The sequence below is a fragment of the Alligator mississippiensis genome, chromosome 2 (assembly GCF_030867095.1).
Source record: "Alligator mississippiensis isolate rAllMis1 chromosome 2, rAllMis1, whole genome shotgun sequence".
Lineage (NCBI taxonomy): Eukaryota > Metazoa > Chordata > Crocodylia > Alligatoridae > Alligator > Alligator mississippiensis.
This window is the reverse complement of record NC_081825.1, coordinates 10,049,992-10,076,321: the sequence shown is the minus strand read 5'-3', so window position 1 is coordinate 10,076,321 and position 26,330 is coordinate 10,049,992. Positions and strand designations below refer to the sequence as shown.

The following is a 26,330-nucleotide window of genomic DNA, read 5'->3' as shown; positions in this document are numbered from 1 at the left end:
AGACTCTGGTGGAGTCGTTTCTGTAGCACTAAATGCGATAATGAGAAACAAGCCACTTAGCTGCAATAGACCCAGGACCTGTATATAACCCAAAAGTCCCTTTTCTAAGGTTCTTAGGATTCTTTTCAGAGATGAACAGACATCCAAAAGAGATTTAATTACCTTGCTCACTAATTTGTTACATAAAACTCAGTCAGGCTTAAATGGACCAATATTCTGCTTGTCCTAGATGAGCATAATTTATTTTACTGTGTCTGCAAAATAAAAAATATCCTCATAGTAATCAAGTTTGGGTAGACAACCCAGGATTTTGCCAAAGCAGTACAAGGGAGAGTATGAAAAAAAAAGGGCTTAAAATGAATCAGCATTACAAAATTGTGTTATTTTAAATAATAAAAGGTTTCCCTCTTAAATAAATAATAAAAGGTTTACTTCTATCTATGATCATTTTATCTACCATCACATTACACCACGGATGCTCAAGTCTAGACTGCAGCTGGGACGTTTCTGATATAACTATTACAGCTACCTACCGCTAGTGTAGGTAAATACAAAGACACAGATGAACAACTTTGTTCTTCAAGGTTCGGTCTATATGTCATAAACAACGACTGAACTTAAAAACTTTCCCCTCCCCGTCCTCTTTTCAATCATCAGTTAGAAAATAAAACCCTCTTAGACAGAGGAAGTGACTTCAAAATTAAACAACAGTCTCAATACAGAGAGATACAGAAAGCATCCTTTGTCTGATTGTTATGATCATTAGTCTCCAGCCCAGGCGGAGCAAAGACAATTTTTCGTGCCTGTTTATCTCTGGCATTCATTCATAGAACGATGTTTTCTTTATTTCTTCAACTTCTGCAGGCAAGTATTTAAGAGTCATGAAAGTCAGTGGGGGAAAATTGAGCAAAATGTTCCTATTTTAATATGTTGGTGACACAGCTGAGGAAAAAGATGAAAAAAAAAAGCAAAGCAGCAGTGTCTGGGTACAGCAATTCTGTCAGCAGAAGAGGGACAAAGGGCCAGATTTTGATCTGTATTGTGCTGGGAGTTGTCCCATCCAAGTCAGCCACGTTCATCTAGATTTATGCTAGTATCACTGTGGTCAAAACCGGGCCCAGCATCACGAGATGTTTATAAGAAGAGTTGTTTTAAACTACTTTTAAGTTGCACCTTTTCTGTAGGCTGAATCAAGTATTTACTTTGCACTGGGTAAATTCATCCACTTTAACATAGCAGAAGGGAAAATATGCTTTGCAGTCAAATCCTCAAATAGAAAGGATCTGGTCTGTTATGCTTGCAACCAGCTAATTCATGTAATTCACATAAAAAAGTTTCCAGCATCAATCCTTGTTTTATGCCACGTCTTATTATTTAAAACAAAGATGGCCGAGGAATCCTGATGCAATTTATAATTCTGGGGTGGGTTTATTTTGACTGGTTGGTCTAAAAATCAGATGCTAGCAGGTGATTCCAATAAAAATGAAATCAGATCACATTTCTATGAAACCTCAGCTGTTTATATAGATGAGATGCAGTGGGCGGGAGGGGGGGGAAAACATAATATTTCTAGTTTGAATGGAGATCAAATGACAAGACTGGAGTTGCCATCTACTGGAATGTGCAAAGAATGACAACTGACACACAAGAAAATCCTGCAGTAATATCATTAGTCAAAATAATAGTTTGTATATTCGTACAATATTGCCATGCCACCACAGAATTATAAAAAAAATTATAAAGGGATTCTCCAAAGAGAAGGAATTATTCTCCAGTGACAGTTTTTGAATAATTCAGAAAATACATGAGGAGCCTGCACTAAAAATGATCGTATTTGTTTAAGTCTTTTATCCATACCCTGTAAAAGATTATCTTTACCACTTCATATCAGTCTGGCTTATTCTATTTTTTTTTCCAAGCTGCACAAACAGAAAGTAATAAAAGAAGCTGTAAAGAAGGCAATGATGCATGCTTTGGACATGAGTCCCTTATCATCGTGGACTTGTTGATTTATTATTAATCTATAATGTAAAGGAACTTTACGACAAATCCTTAGTTGATGAGATATTTAAGGTTAGCAAAGTTGTAGATGTGCTTTATCATTAGGCACAGTTGCTCAACCGTCTTTTGTGCATTTGTAATCGCATGCAACATCTTCATGTACAAGAAGAAAAAAAAGAAGTTCTTATTCTTTTCTATTCAAATAAGATCCTTAGTGGAAATTGTTTCTTAGATGTCTCGTCTAATAGATAGCATGCCACTCAAAGCTTTTCAATAAAATATTTTCACAAGCCACTTCATATAACAAAGTGTTCCTGAGACAAAAGAGACCTTTCCCACACAGATGAGAAGAGTAAGGGAAGCAGAAAGTACAGCACAGAAGTACTTCAGTTCACATGATGAATGTATCTGAATTTTTGATTAGTGCATCTAAAACAGGCACAAAATGCTGAGGGGAAAATTACACCAGTTCCAACAAGCCAGCAATTGGGTGCAGTCATCTGGATGGACACTAAAAATTAGCAAGAGCAGCTGACACTAATGACCGCATCACGCCTCAAAAGGGAAAGACCAAAGCCACGAGCCATCTCCTTAAAAGAAAAAAAATAACAACACATTTTATATTTTAGCATTTACAGAATATGCTTATTAGTACGTTTCATTTATATGAAGTGACAGGATCAAAGTATCTGACATGTAAACTATCGCTGTTATGATTAATGAAGTTCAGAAACAAAGGAGCATTTCTCTGCAAAACACTGGGCTGCATATTTGCTGGAGTTAGTCCCAAGGGGCCTGAGAAATTTTTCTGCTGAGTTTTGAGTCACATTTTTCTCATGTTTTTCTTTTGACCAGAGGGTGATCCTTAATTGCAGTTTTAAGTAAAGCAAGTACTGTTAGCAAGTCATCAAACATTATGAAAAATGATGTATTTCTCTAACAGTCCCTGAAAGGATCCAATTTATTTTTCGCCCTAGTCTCCAGGCAAAATGGCAGAAGCCAATCAATAAATAACTTTTTTAAAGGCATAGTGTCCATTATTTTCATCTACCAGAAAAGGATAACAACCTACATAATACATACATAATTGGAAATCTAATCAGAATAAAAGAGTAACGATGGCAGGATTTGGCCCGTTCATTTTCATAAATCTAATCACTTTCTTGCAGATGTTAGTGTACACACAAATGCTTTATAAATTGAGGTCAACTGACTAATTGTCCTAAAAGATGTAGACTAGGGCTAGGGACAAACATTCAAAAAGTCTGAATTGATTCAATCTTTGCAGGTTTGCCTAACCTGCCTAGGTTGAACCAGTTTGTAACCATTCAGACATCCCCTCTGGATTGAAGAAATGCAGGCACATGCCTGCAGTATCTCAGGCTAGAAGCCAGGGGGTGCTAGAGCAGCCCTCCCTTCCCTTCTACAGTACTGAACTGAGGAGGGCATGGCCAGGCTCTGGCAGGATGCTCTGATTAGGAAGGGGTTCCCCACTCCTGACCAGTGAGAGAGCAAGCAAGGAGTTGGTAACAGAGCATTGAGTTACACTGCAGGGAGTAACATAGGGAGTTGTTAGCATTTATCAGCCCAAACAAAACAAAAGCCTCTCTGTTTAGTTCAAGCTCTTCTTAACTTCTTCCAAGGAAGGAATGGAGGGACATTCATTACCAGCTACCTGTTGATTAGCTCCAAAAAGCCTTAAGCCAACACTGTTCTGTCTGCCTTTGCCCTGTCTCTCACAGCATAGACTGTAGCCAGCATGTGGTATGATAGTTAATGTTGAGAGGTGAGGGGGGGGATCCCTGCTTGTGTGGCCGGGGGTAAGGGAGGCAGGAGAAAGTCAGGGAGATGCCACTGTATCTGCAATCTCTGCTGGAGCTCCAGCTAGGGAGCAGAGGGGCGGGGCAAGCCCTGCTGGGCTGGAGCAGGGAGCAGAGCCTCACCTAGGGTTGCAAAGGATATGGGATGCTGGGGGACTCTGGTTTAACTTAAACTGGGACAGACATTGCATAAACTGGTTTGAGCCAAATCAGTTAAGTCTGATACTACATTCAACAAGGTTTACCTCAAACCAGTTTCAGCCATTTTCAAATTGGTTTATGTGCACTGAATGTCTGTTCTGTTACAGGTTTAAACCCATTTCTGATCACTTAAACCAGTTTGTGTGTAATGTCCATCCCTAGCCTAGAAGACTAGGCTAGTGAAGAACTGGTCAAGGTGCCAGCAGCAATTTTGCCCAAATAAGCCCTTTTACTAATTCTTTTTGAAAGTAAAAAGGACGTCTGTGTGTTGTGGGTGGTGGTTTGGTTTCACACATGCACACACTATGACCTCCTTTTATGAGCAGTGGATTATTTATCATAAACCCATCCCAAAGTAAAAAAAAAAAAAATGTTTTTAAAAATAAGGATTGACGGTAACATTTTCAAAAGTGACTTAGAAAATTAGGAGCAGAAGTTCCAAAGAAATTCAGTGATACTTAGGCTCATAACTCAGTTTGAAAAAAGGAATTGGGGCTTCCTAAGCAGCTATAAGGTATGAAAAAGGATATCCTGAGACTTTATGTTTGACTTCTTGTTGAAAAGGATGCTAGCAAAAAAAGCAGTATTAGGTGCTGATGTATTCTTGGAAGTCAATGCTACTGAGGAAGGAGGCTAATGCCCTGTTTATCAGTTGTAGCCGTGACAAATCTGATATTTTCAAGATGAGAGATGTTGTACTGTCACTTTCAAAACTGAAGGTTACAACTACTTGTAGGATAAAGGCCAGGAAATCCCAACACAAGGCATATGTTTCTAGCCACCACCATTTGTCAATTGTTTTGTTTTGTTTTTGTAACTGAAGCTGTGTAAATGTCTAGTGTCAAGAAGAAAGCTAGAAGGGGCTCCAGGCAAACTTAATGATTTGAGGACAGATATACAAGTAATATTTATTAATCAAATATAGCTGTTAAAGCAGTGGCTCCCAAACTTAGGGCATGACCCAAATCAGGGTCACAGGGGGTCCATCCCTCGCTCCACCCCTCCTGCCTGCAGGGCTCTCCTGGTGTTCGGTCCATGTGGCTCTCACCACTGCTGCCCCCCATGATCCTGGCCTGGCCTGGGCTCTGCTGACACCACTGGACATGAGTAAGTCGGCGGTGGGGGTGGGGGTTGCAACCCAGATTTAGGGTTGCAGTAAAAAGAGATTGGGAGCCACTGCAAGAGTATAATGGGAAAAGTGTGTGTGTGTGTGTGTGTGTGTGTGTGTGTGTGTGTGTGTGTGTGTATAAATTACATACTATATACTCCTGGAGTTTAAGCTGTTGGGGTCTCAGAATTTCTCTGGTGACTACATAAAGATAATGAGCAGAACAAGAGAGATGAGTGAACCTTTGGCATATGCAAGTGAGGGTTCTGATGACAGAGAATTAGTTGCCCATCATGGCTAGGGGCAGAGGTTACACAAAACAGTTTAAGTGATCAGGAACTGGTTTAAATCGGTAACAGACGTTCAGTGCACAAACCAGTTTCAAAATGGCTGAAGCAGGTTTAAGATGAACCTGGGTGAATGTAGTATCAGACTTAACTGATTCAGGTCAAACTGGTTTATGGAATTTCTGTTCCAGACCATTTCCTGGTTTATGTTAAATCACAGTCCCCCAGTATCCCAGATATTTTGCAGCCCTGGGCTGGGCTGGGCTGTGCTGTCTGCTCCAGACAGCAAGGCTGGCCCTATCCTTCTACTCTCTAGCTGGAGCAGGGTTGGGGGAAAGGGTGTGGCCAGACCCCAGCCCAGCATAGCTCCCTGAGGCATAGTTTCATAGTTGGCAGGGTTGGAAGGGACCTGAGCAGATCATCAAGTCCGACCCCCTGCCATAGCAGGGAAGAATGCTGGGGTCAAATGACCCTGGCTAGGTGTCTATCCAGCCTTCTTTTGAAGACCCCCCCAGAGTAAAAATGAGCACCTCTTCCCTTGGAAGTTGCTTCCAGATCCTAGACACCCTGATTGTGAAGTAGTGCCTCCTGACATCTAGCCTGAATCTACTCTCCATCAACTTATGGCCATTATTCCTTGTTACTCCCAGTAGTGCTTGGGGGAGCAGGGACTCTCCCATGCCTGCTGGTCTCCCTTGGCCAGTTTATAGACGGCCATCAGATGCCCTCTCAGCCTTCTCTTGTGGAGGCTGAACAGGTTCAGGTCTCGTAGCCTCTCCTCGTAGGGCCTGCCCTGCTCCCCCCTGATCCTGCAGGTGTCCCTCCTCTGGACCCTCTCAATGTTGTCCACATCCCTCCTGAAGTGCGGCACATAGAACTGAATGCAGTACTCCAACCACGGCTTGACCAGTGTCGCATAGACGGGGAGGATCCCCTCCTTGGACCTGCTCGTGATGCATCTGCGGATGCATGACAACGTGCAGTTAGCCTTCCTGACTTCATCCCCACATTGGTGGGCCATGTTCATCTTGGAGTCTATAGTGACTCCAAGATCCTTTTCTGCTTCTGTGCTGACGAGAAGGGAATTCCCAAGCCTGTAAGTGTGCTGCTGGTTCTTTCTCCCTAGGTGCAGTACCTTGCACTTGTCAGTATTGAATCCCATCTTATTCTCATCCGCCCACCCCTGTAACCTGTTCAGATCCAATTGCAGCCTGTCCCTCCCTTCTAGCATGCCCACTTCTCCCCACATCTTAGTGTCATCTGCAAATTTGAACAAGGTGCTTTCCACCCCCTCCTCCAAGTTGCTGATGAAGATGTTGAACAGTGCAGGCCCAAGGACCGAGCCCTGGGGGACCCCACTGCCCACATCCCTCCAGGCCAAAAATGACCCATCCACCATGACTCTCTGGGTGCAGCCGTCCAGCCAACTGGGAGAAGGGAGGGACTGGGGTTCCCTGGTGGGAGAGGGGAGGGAGGGAAGAATAAACCCCCTCCCTGCCCCCTTCACCTCAAGGGGCCATTCCGGCTAGCATCTGCCCATGCCCCAGCCCTTGCCTCTGGAGCAATGGGGGGGGAGGGGACCCTGACAGGGGCAGCAGCCCCTGTCATAGAGTCTCAGGGAGTGCAAGCCTCTTCCTGGTGGGGGTCTGTGCTGCACTGCAGGGGGGTGGGTGGGCAGAGCTGCTGTAGCCTGCGCAGGGTTAGTGGTGGTGGCACCATTAGAGAGAGCTTGGGGAGCTATGGTCACCCCAAAATTAAGCTTAGCCATGTAGGCACACCTCCCAGCCTCACCACCACCTGCCATACACAGGCTGCAGCAGCTCTGCTTGCCTGACTCCTACCCATAAGGCAGCCCCACCACCAGGAAGAGGCTTGTGTTCCCCAGGACACCATGACAGGGGCTGCTGCCCCTATCAGAATTCCTCCCCATCTTGCCATTCCAATGGCAGGGGCAGGGGCTTGGCAGCCAGCACCATCCCCTGAGATAAATGGTGTTGGAGGGGATTTATTGCTCCCTCTCTCCTCTCTCCCACCAGGGAACCCCAGTTGGGGACTACCTGGCTGGGGATGAGCAGCAGAGGTGGCAGCCAAAGTTGGCAGACCCAGCTGCAGTTCCCCAGTAGGAGAGGGGAGGGAGGGAGGAATAAACCTCTTCCCTTCTCACTTTGCTACAGAGGCCATGCTGGGCCGACATCTGGCCATGCCCCCACCCCTGCCACTGGAGCGATGAGGGTGGGGATCCTGACGGGGGCTGCTCCATCTCAGCCAGACACACCCAGGTTGGGGTCCCTCGGGGGGAGAGGGGAGGGGGGGGCAGGAATAAATGCCCTCTCTGTCCTCTTTGCTGTAGGGTGCCCTGCTGGGCTGGCATCTAGCCCGGGGGGGTCTGTGTCTGGCTATGCTCCCTCCCCCAAAGTCCAAAAGCCTGGCGAGGGCCGCTTCTCCCCTCCCCTCCAGGCACACCCCAGCTGAGGTCCCTGGAGGCCAGAGGGTTTAAACCGCTCCCCAATTATACTCAGGGGTCTGGCCATGCCCCTTCCCCCTCATCTCAGTTTCCACTGTGGAAGGGAAGGGAGGGCTTGCTCTAGCACCCCCGGCTCCTGGCCTGAGCCACTTCAGGGATGTGGCTGCATTTCTAGAATCAAAAGTGAATGTCTATTTACTTGCTTGCCAGTTAAGTCTACACAGGTTAGACTAACCTGCAATGATTGAATCAATTCAGGCTCACACTTTTTGAATGTCTGTACGTAGCCCATTAGTTTACAGCTCTTGAAAGACTATTTTTGTAATGGAGGAAGGGAAGTATTTATGGATGTTCCTGATGGGGGAATGTTAGAGGAGTAGATGGTTGAAAGGTTTGAAATTATTCATTTGAATGAGTAATAAGTTTTCTGATGTTAGTTTAAATGGATAAATTATAAGAAATCCGTTGTGCACATGGCTGATACCTAGGAACCAAGGGAAGGTGAACACTGAGAAAAAGGTGCTTTCAGCCTATTGCTGTCCCTACTGCTCCTTTGCTCCAACAAAATAAAACCGTCACCAGTGAAGAAGCCCCAGTGACTTCTCAACTTAGTTCCTAACTATCATTCACTCTAATTAGGGCTCAGCAAAGCGTGTGACCTTAGCAAGCTCTGTGCTGTACACTAAGTCACGTGATCCACTTGCTAGTAGATTTAATAACATTTATTAAATTATGATCATGCAGGAACTGCAACACGTCAGTTACTTCCAAAATAGGGTATATATTGTATATTGTATATATTTGTATATATTTGCACCTACAAAGAGATGATCATATTTGTGGAGTATTTCCTTCTTAGTTTTCATATAAAAAACTAAATATAGGAAAATCTGAAATGGTTTAGACTTGAATTCCTAGCCTACGTAGGTATGGAGAACGCTATGCTTCCCAAGTTTCCCCTGCTCAAGTACAACATAGTATTGTCTTTTCCCCTTTAAAGTAATTCTTGTCCTGCTTTGAGGTTGAAAGGCCAGTGGAATTAAAATTAAAAACCAGCAACAATGCCTCAAGTAAATACATGACATCATGTGGGAAAGCAGGCAAAATATCTTAAAAACATGTATTTGAAAAACAGCAGCAGCAAAAAGGAACTGTCAAAAGATCATCTCGAAAAATTCAGAGCTGAACTTGTTTCAGGTAAATATCCTAAATCCTGGATGCTTATCCAGTCTAGAGAGACCTCTATCACACCTCTTCCATGGTTTTCGTTCTTCCTCACATAGACTTTCATAATAATCACTTTTGAGGATATTAAGCTGTGAAGGCAGAAGATAGAAGTACTATTTTTTTTTTCTAACCACATCTGCTGTCTGTAGCTCTTGGCATGCCATCTTCTCTACCCCTCTTAACGTGTTTTGGCAGCATATCTCCTCCAATATTCAATAAGTCTGTGAAGACAAGTAAAAGTGACTTCTGCTGACCGACCTCAGTACAGAGGCTAGGCTCAGCTAATGGAACGACCTGAAGAAACACTGCGCGACTTGGCACATCAGAAAACCTAACTGGCACTTTCCAGATTAAGTTTTAGATAAACTTTGTTTGCCGATTCCTCCCATTCCCCCACCCCTTCCCAGAAAAACACAAGACACTCCACGTTTGTGACAAAGCAAGTCACAAAGACCCCCAGTCATGCTAAGCTCAATATGAACATATTAGGAGACAGACACTGCCCTGACGAGACTGCAACTAAAATAAATAAATAACTAAATAAGACAATGAAGAGTAATATGTACAACACACAAAGACAGTGATTCACAGACAAAACAAACAGGGTGATAACAAGGGCATGGATTATTTTTTTTCTTCTTAAATGTTAACTATCCTCAAATGCCCCCTCCTCTTAATGATTGCTGATTCCAATTTCTTAAGTATATAAATTATGCCCATCTGCCATTCTAGCTACCCTTCTGTCCCCAGCTGGCATAATCCCCAATGATTAATTTAATTGACTCAATCACTTCTTGTCCCCTACCTTCCTACACCCCAGATGGACCCTCTCTCTTCTTTAGGCCCTTGGAGAGGATTATAGCCAATCAAAGAAATCCTTCATAAATCGTACAGAGTACAGTTAAATAGCATAGACTGTGATGTCAGCAGGGTTCTGCTGAAGTATCCCACTGGGAACACTTGGAAGCTCCTTCTCTTTCCAGCCATGTGGGCCATGGGGAAGGAAGATCAATTGCTAAGGGCGGTGTGCTCTGTGGAGTGGACTCCCAGTCAGTGGGTCTGGATGAGTGGAGATATACTGAAAATTCAAGACATGCACACTTCAAGTGTTTTCAGCTTCACACAATGCTTTCCTACATCTCTAGGAGTGGCTATTGTCACAGGATCACATCATATGGAATGGTGTGATGTAATCATGAAAACAAAATGGTTATCATTTTTCCACCGTCCATAGTCTCATCATATATAACACAGCGTATACGTTTAAATACATAAGCACCTTTTTCAAAGACAAAAAGCTATGACTAATGGGGAAAATCTTCAATACAGTTTGAGCTACAGGACGTTTCACAGATATTGACCACTGGTTTTGATTTAGAAGCTCTCGCTAATAAAAATTTGGCTCTGCCCCAAATCTGAAGAGGAAAATCAAGCACTCTCTTGTCAGATTATAATTAATTTGCACTACAAAAAAAGAGTACAAGTGAGCCAAGTGTTCTTTAAAAATGGTTGTCTAGAATTCTGAACACATACAAAATGTCCTGAAAAAATAGGCTTTTCTCTTTGGTTGCTTTCCTGTAGAGAGGAGTAGGAAGCCTTCTACTAATTCTGCACAAAATATGGAGTAGATCCAAATAAACTGTGATCTTTCCAGTTTACATCAAAAGTAAAGATTCAGAATAAGCCAGTGTGAGGGATACCCGATAATGATTAGACAGATCTAAAGTAAACATTACAGCTCTTATCAGTATTTTTCCTCCAAACTATAATCCGTGGTTTCCTCCTATGCATACATATGTATTATGACAAAGTAATGAACGGGAGCTGAAAAATGTGTTTGCGATCTGCAAAACCTCTATTTGAGAAATTGACCTTGGAGCACTTTAGGTCTCCTAAGGAAATAAGGTGCTCCTTTGTCCAAGATCCATCTCTCAGATAGAGGTTTTATAACATTGCACTATCTTTATAGCTATTTATAGAATTCACTGCAAAGTTCACATAATTTCCTCTAATACAGGTGAGAAGTAAAAAGCTTTGATTCTAATGCACCTTTCTTTTTTGTCTTTAGCACTGCAATATGAAAACGTTAAAGGCAAATCAAGGAGGTATGGTGCGATTTCTCACATGACTCCAGTGAGCTATGAATTAGGCAGCTAAGAAAGAAGCATGCAGAAAGATTAAAAAATGCACGCGCATATGCATCCATATCAGAACGCACACAACTCCTTGCAATGCCATTCAGCCAAAACAATGTCATAGTGTTGGTTAAATGAAAAGAAAGCCGTCCCAGGTTTCTGAAAACTTATTTTACAATTTTTAATCCATTCATTCGTCCGTGGTGCTAATCTGAGCAGTGATTGTTGTCATGTAGGCATTGTTGTTGCTTCAAAAAGTGGGCCGCTTTACATTAAGGCAGCAACTTATATATACTATTCTAGTAAAAACAAGACATCTAATTATAATCTGCATGTAACAAGTCTCCACTACAAAAACCTTGCCAATAAAGCGATATCAATATACCTATACCCACAAAAGCTGCTGATGGAGAAACAGTTTATAGCAGTTGGTGTAGTCAAAAGAGCTCTCCACATAATACAAGCTGTACCAGTAAATGGCACCATTTGCCAGTATGTCACATTCACGTAGGTAGTTTGCCAGCAGAGCTATGTTGTTTGGGGTGAGGGGGTAGTATTTCAGACCCCTAACTGACAGTTGTACTGGCAAAACTTTATAGTGTCGATCTGCCCAATAATAAATCAAACCAATAATCCCATCTAGAATGCAATTAAACTAGCCATGCCAAAGTAAAAGCTACAGTGTCTTGTCTTCACTAGAGTTTTACAATGACACAACTATGTTGAATTAGATTTCTCAATGCACAAGCATATCTTTTTGCAGTAAAACAAAGCCTTAAATTCTCTCCATGCTAGGAGTTGTGCTAAAATTAATGTGTCTTAAAGACCATTTAGCATGTAGTATACATTCTATGCTAGGAGTTGTGCTAAAATTAATATGTTGTAAAGACCATTTAGCATGTGGTATAAATATAAGCAGTTAACATTTTGAAATGTGTTACATGCTCATGGTCAAATATAAGTGGGGACAAGAAACCCCACAGTATTTCTAGATTAGGCTGTGGTCCTGTTCTGACATAAATTAGTGGGAAATCCTTTCCGGCTAGTCAACTAACACCTACAGAAAGGCTTTGGAGTGTCTTGGAACAAACATTTAAGAAATGTCTGGACAAACATTTCTGAAGGTGGAATTAATTGATTTTCAATTAAATATAGTTAACTAAACCCTTCAGAAATGCTAATCTTGACACTTTGTTCCAAGACAATCCAAAGAATATCAAGAAAGGTTAGTTACCTAGAGTTAATTGAAAATCAATTAATTCAAATTACAACAAGACCACAAATTCTAGTCTAGACGTAACCTAGGAGGTTGCCAGAACCGCCTAAATTGCTTGTAATTCAATTTCTTTGTGTATGGTAGGTGCTTTAATAATGTACCGTTAAATTAAAACCATGTTATCATGGTTGCCATGACTGTAATGCAGCTCAATTTTCCAAAAGAACTGGACTGACTATGGATTCCACTTTGCAATCAGAAATCCATAAGGCTATTTTACCAGCATGCAGGGAGTCAGTAGTTTCTGAGTTTATAAGAATATTACACTGTTAATGAATGAATGTGAGGGACTTTGTCTCGCTGTTGATATATTATCTTAAAAACATACACTGACGATTTTGCATGTAGGTCACCTCCATGGCAGACTTTATACGGCTACACGTGACTAGCTGCTATTGAGCATAGCTGGTGATGACAACAGCATGCCTGCATGCAATGATACAAGTGTATTTATCACATTGTCAAAATAAATAGGGTGAGTTACATGAGAATATCTAATGCTTAAAGATAGTAACACATCCAATGTGTCTATTCTATACCGATAAGAGGCAGAAAAATTAATGGTAGTTATCACTATTACTTCAACACCTTGAAAAGCTAGGGCCATTTTGGCCAAAAGCTTGTGTGTTATATTTGTGTATCTACTAAAAGGGCCATATTATGTAGCTCATCCACTCCTTATCAGCTGCAATTCTAAATCCTATTTAGAGGAGACAGTCTACCAAATGCCAGGAGTATCCAAGATGTAAATATTAGAGAAATAACAGATTTAATTTGCTACCCTTGAAGTCATGTCTTTTTCTTTCCTTTTCTGTTTTTAAATGTTTCCTTTATAAGAAATGCCATGGTTCACTGCACTTGAAAATTAAAGACTACAGTGTAAAGATCAAGGTTTGAGTTTGTCCGTGACTAGCCGGAGAGAGAAATTAAAATCACCACTCAAATTCCTATTTCTTTTTTACACTGATAGAAACACCTTAGAAAATACCAGAAGCAATAAATACATTATTGGGATTCTAAATGTATGGAATAAGACAACAATTATTTTACAGTCAGTTGAAGAGTATCTCACATATTGTTGAGTTTGCTCATTTTCCAGATAAATGCAACAAAGGGTACCCCAACGTTTAGAGCTTGGGAGCCAAATTCTGATCTTTCGTTTGTCAGTGTAACCCTTCTGACGTCAATGCCACGAAGTGCAGATTTGGGCTACTAAAAGTTTGAGCATAAATGATGATAATACATAATGCATGGATTTAATGAGTATGCAGAGATACTGGAACTAAAATGGAATAAATAATGTTAGAGTGAAGCCTATAACTAAAAATATAAAGTAAAATATATTACCAACAGACCATTTTTTTTTGCTTTTGGCAGCTTCAACAGTTTGGGAACCATTGCACTGGAATCCCAGCGATTTCCACTTCTGTGCTGGTTCTATATGTACTTTCTTAGCTGAACTTTTCTAAATCTTTATTTATGGTGACCTACTTTGCACTGATTTAATCAGTCTCCTTTAAATACATATAAAAGGAATTTGTGCTTCTTAAAATGTCTCATAATAGCTCCATTTTAATAAAGCTAATTTAAATCTGCTAATTTATAGAGATTTGCTAGAGGGTCTGAAACTTTAGAAAATGTGTAAACTTAACAGTTTGGCTGTGATAACAGCTTAGACAGTGGAAATTAAGCCATTTGCAGAACAATTATGCTGAAAGTGGATTTCCAGTCTCATTACAATAAAAAGGTACAATTTTTAAAAGTTTAGGAAGTATATGAGACCCAAGCTTACAGTCACACAACCAGCCACATATTCACCCAACTTTATTTTTTCTAACCCACATTCCATCCTTCTTGGATTTAGCCAACCTGTTGCCTCAATGCTGCAGCAATATATATTGCACTTTCACAAACTTAGAATGAATTGCCTTCTTTTTATAAAAGCACTTTAGAGATACAAGGACAAATTCTTTCCTGCAACAGACTTCTGTTTGCAACAGTGGGATGGAGGGTGGCTGGGGAGCTGACTCTGGCTCTCTAAGTCTGAAAAGCAGTCTTTGGGCCACCGTTATATCAATCTGCTGTAGTCTCCTCTATTTACCGCACGAGACTAGGAGCCTTAATAGACTATGCGCCAATGCAGGAATGGCAGGCTGAAGCTGGGCCGCACCCTCTGCATAATACCTCTCCTAATTATGCCAGGAGGAGGTGGCAGAGGAGGAGTTGGGCATATCACAATAGTGTCTAGCCAGGAGTTCACCTCAGCCAGAGAAATGTAGTAGAAATGTGTAGCAAACCTGTCACTGACATTATTTTGATCATCCTTTGACACATGGAGCTGGCTGACCTCGCTTGCAATGATAGCTGAATTTTGGAAGATCTGTCCCAAATTTTTCAGTGGACAAGAGCATTACCATCCTAGTCCACGCACATCCGTGGGTCTGTGACTAAGCATTTCACGCAGTGCTCGTAAAGGCCCAATTCCTCCATTTTTGCTCTTGACTTCATCAAATACTCAGTACAGGAACCCTGAAGATACCCTGGAGCATGACTTCTATAGCCTCCTTGTCTGCTTCCCTTAACCTTCTTCTTATCCCTTGGCCCACTGTGTTAGTGTGCTGGGGAGCAAAAGGCATTGGTGGTGCATTGCTACCACTGGAAAGGAACATGGGGGAAGAGCAATGTGTTTCATATTCCTTCCCAAATGAAAAAAAAAAGCACATGAAAGGTCTAACCAGCACAAGCACTTCACATTTAGGTAACCCAACGTCTCACATTACAATTCAATGCATATGTACACTGGAATAAACTGAACCCGGAGGATAAAGATTTCTTCATTCCTAGTTCTGAGACCGCCATCGAGGTATTTTAACATTTCCATCTATTTGAGAAGGCTTTTCTGAACAACTATGTCTGCAATGATTCACTCATACGCTCGTGTTTGTTCTTACAATTTTGAGGTGAGGCGAGGTGGGAGGAGGTCGTCTAAGTTTTCTGGGATGTCCCTTGCTAGATGATTTTTTACTGCATCAAATTACTGCATTCCTTGAGCTACACTCAAACCAGCCAATCACACTCTGATCCACCGAGTAGAAAGAGTCCCTTGTACTACTTTATCAAATACCTGAAAACACATTAGTTCGAGACAACTGCAGCAAAAACCAAAGCAGCTCCCCCCCCCCCCCATGTAATAATCAATGGTAACTTCAATGGGAGATCAGTGCTTTCTTTTGCAAGACTCGTGTTCCCATGTCAAATTTCCTTATGCAGAATTAACACCCAGACACTGAGCCCAGAGTTGTCAGTTCTGATAGCATTCTCCAGCACCCAGACGTTTGATGGTATTTCATAACAGAAAAAGATGGCCAACATTTTCCTGACAGTGCTTCTGTGTATTTCTTGGGCAGCAAAGATTACACAGATAGCTCCTTGTCAGTAGCCTTTTCTATAGCTAACGAGTTACAAAAAAAAAAATATATATATATATATACCAGGAAAGGATTTCTTGCTGCATGGAACAATTTGGACAACTTATTAACCTAATTGGGTTCTAAACCCCCTCTCTCTCCCCCACCACAGACACACTGATGGGGTAACCCTCAGGCTGACTTCATTCAAAAATCACAGCATTCTTTATGCTGCAAGAATAATAGTTTTGTATGCCATAGCCTATACTGCAAAAAAAAAAAAAAAAAAAAAGCCATTAGGAAAAGCATGTGCTGTACATATAAAAAAAAATATGCAGGGCGGTAAAGAGCCAAATGTAATTAAAGCGTGTATGAATATAGACATTCATATTTACAGAGCTCCGACTGCATTTCTGAGAGAGAATGCACAGCATTCCCAAGCAAGCGCCGTTTAGAGAGGGTCCGAATGAAAACACGTTCCCGGGAAATCGTTCTGGGGATCGGATTCTGCTTTTCAAACCTAGAAAGACAGCCAAGACGATATTTTTTTCTATGCTCACCCTCCAAATAAGAAGGCAAATTCCCCCTCCCCCGCCACACTCCCGATCTAATCCTTATATGCCATATGTATTCAGACAGTTTAAACAAAGGGGGGGGGGGGAGAAATATAATTGTATAGCTTCCTACTTAGAAATGCCTTGCTGATGATGATGATGGTGTGTGTGTGTGTGTGTGTGTGTGGGAGAGAGAGAGAGAGAGAGAAATGGAGAGATAGGCTTAAAGTATTTTCCATTTCATCAAAGAACATATATTACTTTACTGGTTCACTAAAATGTTGGTTTTATGCCCACCCCTTTTCAATCTGCCCATGTCTGAGATGCACAGTGCAGGCGTAGAATCATGAGTAGCCTACGACACTCAGTGAGCACTAGGTGCCTCTGCATGCTCTAGCAACATACTGCTCAGCTGAAGGGAAGGGATTCTCGCTGTCTCTCTCTCTGCTCTAAGCATCACCTAACAAGCAAACCGAACAAAGAATGGGAAATAAAGCTATCCTTAGCCGGTCAGTGAATGAATTTCTCTATGGAGTAAAGGTTGTGCCGGTCAATGGTCGTTTCCAATGATGGACATTAAACAGATTGTCAAATCCTGTGGAGTCGTTAGGACAGAGTTTGGAGTTTTTTTCACGCCACAGTATTAACCGCAGAGAAAAGGACAGAGGGAGAAGGAGAAGATCAAGCTCATGCACATAGTTCTGAAACTTGCAGGTCCTAGAAGTCAGCTAAAAAGCTAGCTGGACAACCCTTCAGCTCTTTGAGCAGAAGCAAAGTAAGACATTGTGAGCTTGCCAGCTTTGCACAACATTGAAAGGGACTGAATTTGTAGCACAGAGGGGTCTTTTTTAGCTCTGCATATAATTAGTCCAAACACAAAGGAAGCAACTGAATGGAGGTTGTCACTCTCTGGAAAAGGGTGGGTAAGACACTTTTTAATTAAATTCTTTCATGAAGAAAGATTTCTTTTCTTTGTTGCAGCATTTAACATGAACATAATCACTATCCTTTTACCTTTGAATGCCTGTGAACTTTAATGCTGCACAGCCTCTGCATGCTGTAAAGTGAAATGTTTGGCTCTGTGTCTTTTTTTCCCCCTTTAAATAAAATATGATGTAGAATTTGAAAAAGATTCAATGGACATTCTCGAGCCTATTTGGAAATATTCTTGCTAATGGATTTCCTTCTTATTGGTCTCTGTTTAAACTGGCTGCTGAGGAAGCCCCCAGGGTTGATATTGTGTACGCTGGGTATCTTTTTTAAAATGCTTCCAGCCGTGAATAGTGGGTGTCCACAGCTATGTCGGTGTGAGGGCAGGCTTTTGTACTGTGAATCATTGAATCTTACAGAGATGCCTCGCAACCTGTCGGGCATGATGGGCTTGTCTCTGCGGTACAACAGCCTTTCAGAGCTGCATGATGGACAGTTCACAGGGTTAATGCAGCTCACGTGGCTCTATCTGGATCACAATCACATTTGCTCAGTGGAGGGGAATGCCTTTCAAAAATTGCGGAGAGTTAAAGAACTCACCCTGAGTTCCAACAAAATCACCCAACTGCCCAACACCACTTTCCGACCCATGCCAAACTTGCGCAGTGTGGATTTATCATATAATAACCTGCAGTCTTTGGAACCAGACCTGTTTCACGGACTGAGAAAGCTAACAACTTTGCACATGCGGTCAAACGCCATCAAGTTTGTGCCAGTGAGAATTTTCCAGGACTGTCGCAGTCTGAAGTTTCTAGACATAGGATACAATCAGTTGAAAAGCCTGGCTCGAAACTCTTTTGCAGGCTTGTTTAAACTCACTGAACTGCACCTCGAGCACAATGATTTGGTGAAGGTGAATTTTGCCCACTTTCCAAGGCTCATTTCGCTGCATTCTCTCTGCCTCCGAAGGAATAAAGTCACTATTGTAGTTAATACCTTGGACTGGATATGGAAACTCGAGAAAATGGATCTCTCTGGCAATGAGATTGAATACATGGAGCCTCATGTTTTTGAAAGCATACCTCACCTCCAATCACTGCAGCTGGACTCCAACCGGCTAACCTACATCGACCCGAGAATCCTCAACTCCTGGAAATCACTCACTAGCATCAGCCTTTCTGCAAACACCTGGGATTGCAGCCGCAACGTTTGCGCCTTGGCCTCCTGGCTGAGCAACTTCAAGGGTCGCTACGACAGCAACCTGCTCTGTGCCACCCCTGAGTACGCGCAGGGCGAGGATGTTTTAGATGCAGTGTATGCTTTTCACTTGTGCGAAGACGCAGCAGACCCAACAAGTGTTAACACCTTCTCGGCAGTAACAAACAACAGTGACCAAGTGCTGAGTTATAGCCCTGCCACGACAATATACGACGTGCAGGATACCGAAGGGGAAAGAACGACAGATGCCATAACCGTAACTATGCCCAGTGAAAACACTGAGAATGCTGTGCAGATTCACAAGGTGGTGACAGGGACCATGGCGCTGATTTTCTCTTTTCTCATAGTGGTTTTAGTGTTGTATGTGTCATGGAAGTGTTTCCCAGCCAGCCTAAGGCAACTAAGACAGTGCTTTGTGACACAGCGCAGAAAGCAGAAGCAGAAACAGACCATGCATCAAATGGCTGCCATGTCGGCCCAGGAGTATTATGTTGATTACAAACCCAACCACATTGAAGGAGCCCTGGTGATCATTAATGAATATGGATCTTGTTCCTGTCACCAGCAGCCAGCAAGGGAATGCGAGGTGTGATTTTCATTGGGGATCTAAACAGTGTGCAACCAAATAACAATGGGCAGAGAGACAGTTGGATGGGGGGTTTAATGTGCTTTTCTGATGATTTCTGATGCACTTCTTTGCTGAAATTGTACAAGGATCTGTCTAAAAAAAGACTTGATATTTTAGCTTTATTGTGTCTTAAAAATCTTCAGGACAGTCAATCTTGAAATTTCATATGGTAATACTCCCTTTGAAGATCTGTCAATATTCAGGAATCTGAGAGTGTAAAAAAAAAGGTACCAATTATTGATTTTTGTAAACTAAAAAAAAAACAAAAACAAAAAACAAAACAAATCTGTTTAAAATAAAAAAAAATAGCATTTACAGTTTTTACAGACTGGTGTATATTACATGAGTTGCTCCCTGTATACAAAATGCAACAGTTTAACCTCTCTCCTCTTCGTATACAGTGTTGAAATGGGAAGGCTAGCAGCAAGGAAGCCACATAAAACAGAGCGAGTAACATTCACCAGCTGGCTTCACATTGTAATTATGACACATTCACTTATATCATGATGCTGAAGATTAAAAAAAAAAAAAAAAGCATGACACTGAAATTATATTTTTGTTAAATGTGCTACCTGGGACTGTGTATCACTAGAAGAAGGGGCCGATGCCCCTGAGAAAGGCTGAAGTCCCAGCCGTGTCACTAGGGGAATATTTCTGAGGATTTTTAAAGACAGCTCACTTGGAAGTTGCTTTGAGAACCACAAAAATGCAGCATAGCTCATTAGTACGTTCCGTATCTAAATGAACCACATTGCAGTCTCCTAAAAAAAAGAATAATACTGAAACACTGCCTAAAAAAAAAAAAAAGTGCTACTTTATCATTTTCCTTGCAAAGAAATAATTTTAAGGGCTTTACTCTAAATCTCCTAGCATTTCCCACTTCCCTGCTCTTGTGCAATATGCTAAAAGCAAAGAAACCATTGTTGTGTGCACTGTAGAGCAGTGATGAAAGGACTGAGGAGGCAGCCATCCAATTTTCAGTAGTGAAAGCTCTGTGTGTTTCAAGAGTAAAACCTTGGGTGTAATACTGCAGCCACCTTAGGCAGAGGGGGATTAGAGCAGACTTCTGGTACTATAGCAAACTTAGAAAATCCTGTTCTTGCTGTGAATGCCTAGCCTGTCATTCACGTCCATCGCAGGGCATCTTTCACAAACAACCTCTCCTCCAAAGATATGTGCAGAGGGGAGAAAAAATAGTGTATGATCCCTCTCCCACTAATTCTTGACACAGACAGTACTGATATGCACATACTTGTTTGTGCAGAGTCCCACTGCTGCTTTATTTTACTGCCCTTCTCTAAATGCTTGCTTTTCCTGTATTTGGGCTTTTTCACGCCAGTATGTGACCAACCTACTGATTGCTCTTTTGAACAACTCCACTCGTGTCGATGAAAATGAGGCTGTTATGTTTTTTCTAGCATCCAGCAGTGCATCTTCTGAAACTTCCTTTATATAGCATACCATTCTAATAAACTGTTACACGTGAAGGATTTTGTAAAATTTATATACTTTGTACATATTTCTTCATGCTGGGCTTACCAGCAACAGCAGAAAATGCCCCAGAAGAAGCACATTCTTATATGGCAACTTAGCTGTTAAAAAAGGGGTAGAGGTAGCATCACCCTTAACAGGCGAAACCATGCCTGTAAATGTAGACCAAGCATGAATCAATCCATGTTGTTCTGAAAAAGTAGCTGATTATACCATCATCTTCATCTTAGCTAATCATTTCATACATGATTTTGTTTCTGTGTTAGATGAGCACCTCCTTAGGACAGCTCAAACTTATTTTTTTTCCCCCTCTACTTGGGAAAATTTTACATTTTACAAATCCACATCTCACATTAAGAATATACAGGATGCTGACATGCTGTAACCACATTTTTTGATTTAGGGAGACTGCTCTAAGTGAAACCCAAGATATTCTGCATTGGCACAGGATTTTGATTTTGTTGTGGGGGTTGTTTTTTTTTTTTCTTCACTGCAAATTTTAAACCTAACATGCAATACTTTTATTTTGAAGGCACCTATAATCTGCCCACTGTTTCAATATTTGCTAACATCATTATAGCTCGTTTGTGAGCAAAAGTGGATTTCTCTTTCTGTGCCATGACGTGTCAAACCTGATCCTTTCACCACGGTAGCCAATGGCAAAACTCCCATTGACACCAGTGGCTCAGTATACATAAATGAGTCCAGCAGTGATGGTAACAGGAAAGCATCCCTTGCTTGTTTTCAAGTTTGCTCATTTTAAGAGCATATACTCCCTTAGAGTTAATTCAAGGCCACAACTCATATTCTTTACTCATGAAAACCAGAGTGCAATGGGGGGGGGGGGGGGAGGTTCCTAGGGAAGGGCTGAAGCATCTGGCTCTCAAACTTTGAACACTGCCACACATTCCTCAAATCCAAATGTAGCACCGTCATCCCACACACAGAGATCGGTTTAAACCAGTTACTGGAATGTGTCAAAGACTACACCAAGAATGCTAAGTGCTATCTATATATGTAAAAACACATTCGACTGACTTGACTTCCTCAGTGATCCCTGTTGCTATAAAGAGTGTTGGTATAATCATTTTTTTTTCTCCAGAGTTCATTTATGTGCTTGGTGTTTTGGTAACTGTAAAACCCATTGCAAAACGGATGCAGACGAACATACATCTCGTGGTTGTATTTCTTTGTATTTTTAGCATGCGTGTCTTCTGCGTTTTCTTGCACACAAGTGACTGCACACTCCTCCAGAATTATTCAGGCTGTCTGTTGGTGTTAGCAATATCCAACGAGGTTTTGAGAGACTTGAGCAATTCCATCTTTGTGATTTATTCACCTTGCGTTGCTTCATGCATCTTGCATTGACAGTTTAAGCAAACTAAAACGGGCGAATCTGATTGTTAAAAGGTGCAGCACTTTTACAGCAAGAGTTAATCTCATTATTTACTGCTGCCATTTCCCCTAAAGAAGAGTAGTGACTACCACTGACTTGCTTCCCATAGCAGGATGATGGATGGTCTCACTATACGCAGGATGGCATTTATTAAACTTTCAAATATTGAAAAAGACCAACTTTACAAACTATCCCTTTCTAAACAGACAAATGAGAGTCATACAATCACGAGACAAGTATGTCAGGCTCCCCAAAGGACACCTGTGTGTATCCTTTCAGGGTCCCTACTAACTGCTATTATGGCCCCTTGCCATCACAGTGATGCTGTACCATGCCACGGTGGTATTCTACAGACTGCTCACATCTGTTATGAAACTTAATGTGAGAAACACATGAATATTTCAAATGCGAAGACAAAGCATTTCTTGTGCTTCAATCCAGCTAACATCAATCCAGCTATTTCCATCCTGCTTCCAGGCAGCTTGCATTGGTGTGTTTCCACCCTACTACATTTATAGCATACATATAGCAATTGCAGGGGGAAAAAAAGCTCTAACTTGTCATCATACCTTTCAGGTATCAGATTCACCTAACTGCCCAGAAAGATGCCAGTGTTTCAATTGTGGTTCCCTTTTCTGAAATCTTTGACACAGCTATAAAAATATAGTTCTGGAATAAATTTGACACACACTTTCTTATTTGGTAGATACTTTGGGGGAGGTCAAAGGGTTATAAATGCCCTTTTTATCTTCCACTCAGTAAAACTCAATCTCCCTTTGAACACCCAGGGAATTAGCAAAAGCTATTCTTCTATGCATTTTCAACTAGAAGGCATGGTGGAAGGCAAGCATGAAAACTACCTTTTATGAGGCTTGTTAATACACGATCAGTGTTATGGATCCTTAATATAAAGTCTCTTGCTCCAAACCTCAATGCACACTCACAGTGGACCCAGTAATGAAGGGACTGTTGCTGTGTATGCTCTGAATGTATATGAGGGATGAATTATTTTTCTTCCTGTTTTTCTTCCCCCTCTCTTCATTCCTGTACTATTGCAAAAAAGTGATATGAAATCAGAGAATCCATGCTACTGTACTATATTCTGTTTCTGGGCTGAATATATAAATACAAAGAAATTCTGTCTTCAGACTGTAAGCTCCATCCTTTACCCATTGAGCTTAGGTACTGCAGGGGTGTATACAAAGTGGGTGATCTGTTATACCATATGTGCACCAAAATTTAGGCACCAAAATTTAAAGTGATGATGAGATCCCAGATAGTACTCTCAATTTCCTTGCTTATTTCTGTTAAGGAAAGGTCATTAATGATACCTAAGCATACTATGTACAGTTTAATGCGTCTTGTAACGTTTTATGGTCAGGGTACTGAGGGACCTTGACATGCATATATTGGATCATTTTCTTCAGTTCTGATAAAAAAAAAAGCTTAGCATTTGCTTTCCAGATGTACTAAATTTGTTTCTTTTCCTTTTTTTTCCCCCCCTGGTCTCATTTTACTTTGGTAGCAAAAGGATTTACCGAATTAAGAAAAAGAACAGTTATATCAGATGGCATTCAGAAAAGCAAATGGGAAGCAGTATTTAATTAGCAAGCTTATTGCTAGTGCTAAAATGTATTCAAATTAAAAAAAAAAAAGAAGGAGGAAATGAGGGAAAGGAGAAAGAGACAAGACAAGGGGAAAAAAAGACTGAAGTAAGGAGGACTAAATCAGGTTAAAAGAAAACATGAAAAAGCAGGACTAGAAATGAATAATCCAAGGCTGAGGTGGGTGGAGAAAGGAGAGTTATGCAGAATGTGTAAGCAGAGATGAGAAGGCTCTGCTAAAAGAGGGTGCTACGGAAAATGTAGATTTGCTGTATAGCAGGATAGAAAGGAAGAATGTGGGGACATAATGAAAGGAGAGAGAAGACTAGGTGGGAAGGCAGAGGGGCTAAACAGGCATACAAGGTAAGTAAGATTTTTTTTTCAGTGATTTTACGTTTTGTGCTAAAGTCGTGGCAGGAAAAACACAGGGAGTCCAAGACTGTCCCCCAGGTACACACACTCTATTACACACCCACCCACATGCATGTTCCTATATGTGTGTCCCATTTTTAAGGGAGTCCAAACCAAGAACTGTGGTACCCGACTTCCAACATCATGAACCTCCTGGATCTTTGTTGGTTGGACTTCTTAGCTGTAGAGAGCATCTAGACATTGAAATACTCATACCCCAAACAGCTTGATTTCCCAGCACTTTAATCAGCCTCATATTTGCAGCTAAGACTCAACAATTCTTGCATGAACTGTATGCAATATCTCTCATGTTCAGCAGCTGTGGTCACAACTATTACTACAAACATATTAGTTATTTTCCCATGTCTTGTTATCAATTGCTCTTTTAAGATTCGTGACCTGTCCAGACCCACCTAGTGTCAACAGGTTTACCATCTCGTTATTCTGGACATTCATGCATACCTTCCCAAGCCTGAATGTGGCTGGCAGTGGGGGAAATGCCAGTACTCTAAAAGGTTAACCTTTCAGACATGCAACACAATCATTCAGCTCTTAAAAACAGCCATCTGGAGTAGTCATTAAATAAAAATCAACCAATCCAAACCCTGCAAAGACCCACGTGGACTGTCCATCAGACTTTGCTACAGCAGAAAGACATGATAAAAGAAAGGGGGTAAGTGTTGTGCACTTCTCAAGTTGTCAAGAAAAATAAAATAAAATAAAAAGAGGATGCCCACAAAAAATAATGAAACAAAGCTACAATCTAGTTTGTGCTGGCAGGACCACAACTGTAATTGGGTGGGTGGCTGTAAGGATCCCAGCTGAATGCTGAGGAGCACTGTAATTTTATCGCAGTGTGTCTGCTTTCCAGTGAATGTGTTTGCAGGGAAATCCATATTACTCTGCAAGCAAAGCATTTTATTATTATTATTATTATAAAGATAATGTAACTTGCTGGCATTCAGACACAATTAATTAGTCCTTAAACCAATTGCTCTTCTTATGTTCCCTCTTTAGTCCTGATCATTCCTATCACTGTAATTTCAAAGTCAAGAAGGAAGGGGGAAAACAACATGGTGGGGAGGGATCTACTTAAATGCAGCACATTGCCATGAATGGATTCTGAGTTCAAATGTGTAGCAGCTATGCATGAGAGAGGTAAAGAACCAACGTTTACTTTACAGAAATATATGTGAGTCTCAGTGCTTCTGGAAAAAAGGGATGACTGGCAGTGGTCCAAGCTAGGAATACTGTCCAGATCCTAGCCATGCAAAGCAGGCATCACCAAGGGAGGTATAGGGCTATGCAGTTGTGACCGTTTCCATCTGCAACATAAGTCAAGAGATGAATCCCAGAAACTGAAAGTGGCAGGTGAGTACCAAACTGCAGTGTAATCTAGGCTCCATCTTTAATACAGATGATTTTATTTTATGATTGGGTGGCATCATTAGTCGCACGACCTGTATCTCCAACTGCTACACTTTTTGCTCTGCTCCTCTCACGGCATATCATTCTCCTTTCTAGTAACTGCCAGTAGCTATTGCCGCACTTTAATAAAGGACCTCATCTTGTTTGTTAAATAATGTCTCTGATAAGAAATATCCCCGAGTGTATTAAATGGATGGTGGAAAGGGTAATCCAATTAAGGTACTCAAGGCAGCCAAGAAAAAGACTCATTGTAGCATACACTCCGGTGCTCTGATGGTTAGCAAGAGGTGCAGGCAGACAACTTGCTAATAGATGTGGGATTCGGATTAGAAACAGTTTTATGAAGCACAGACCTTCCTTCTGTTTGTTTTAAGCCTGCTCTATTTTTATTTCCCCTAATTTTTTTCCCCTGTGTATTTTCATTCCCAGAAATTATGAAGCAGCGTGAGAATCAAAAAGGGCGGGGGGGGGGGGGATCGGATCTGAAAATCCAACACTAAACTGCAAGGATAGTGCCCAGTTATTGGATTCCAGAGGTTTTTATTCTTTCAGCAGCTGCCAGCTCTTTGAAGCACATCTGCTATCAATGGTTCCTGTTTGCAAGACTAGAGCTAAAGTAAGCCCTCTAGAGTAAACCTGAATCTGTCTCTGTAGTTCAATGCTTCTGCTGACAGTTTGGCTCGCTAAGAGAGACTCTGGTAAATATTAAAGAATGTTAATAAAAATGAGATAAAACACCTAGGG

General features: G+C 41.4%; 2 protein-coding genes across 8 annotated transcripts in view; one reads left to right on the top strand and one right to left on the bottom strand.

Annotated features, from left to right (window-relative positions):
• CTNNA2 (catenin alpha 2) overlaps positions 1 to 26,330 on the bottom strand; it is an 884,847-nt gene that overhangs the window by 241,208 nt on the left and 617,309 nt on the right. The window lies entirely within an intron of this gene.
• On the top strand, positions 16,675 to 20,760 carry LRRTM1 (leucine rich repeat transmembrane neuronal 1). The gene has a single exon (XM_006261037.4). It carries the CDS (start codon positions 17,655 to 17,657, stop codon positions 19,218 to 19,220), a length of 1,566 nt encoding a protein of 521 aa, XP_006261099.1. The 5' UTR covers positions 16,675 to 17,654; the 3' UTR covers positions 19,221 to 20,760.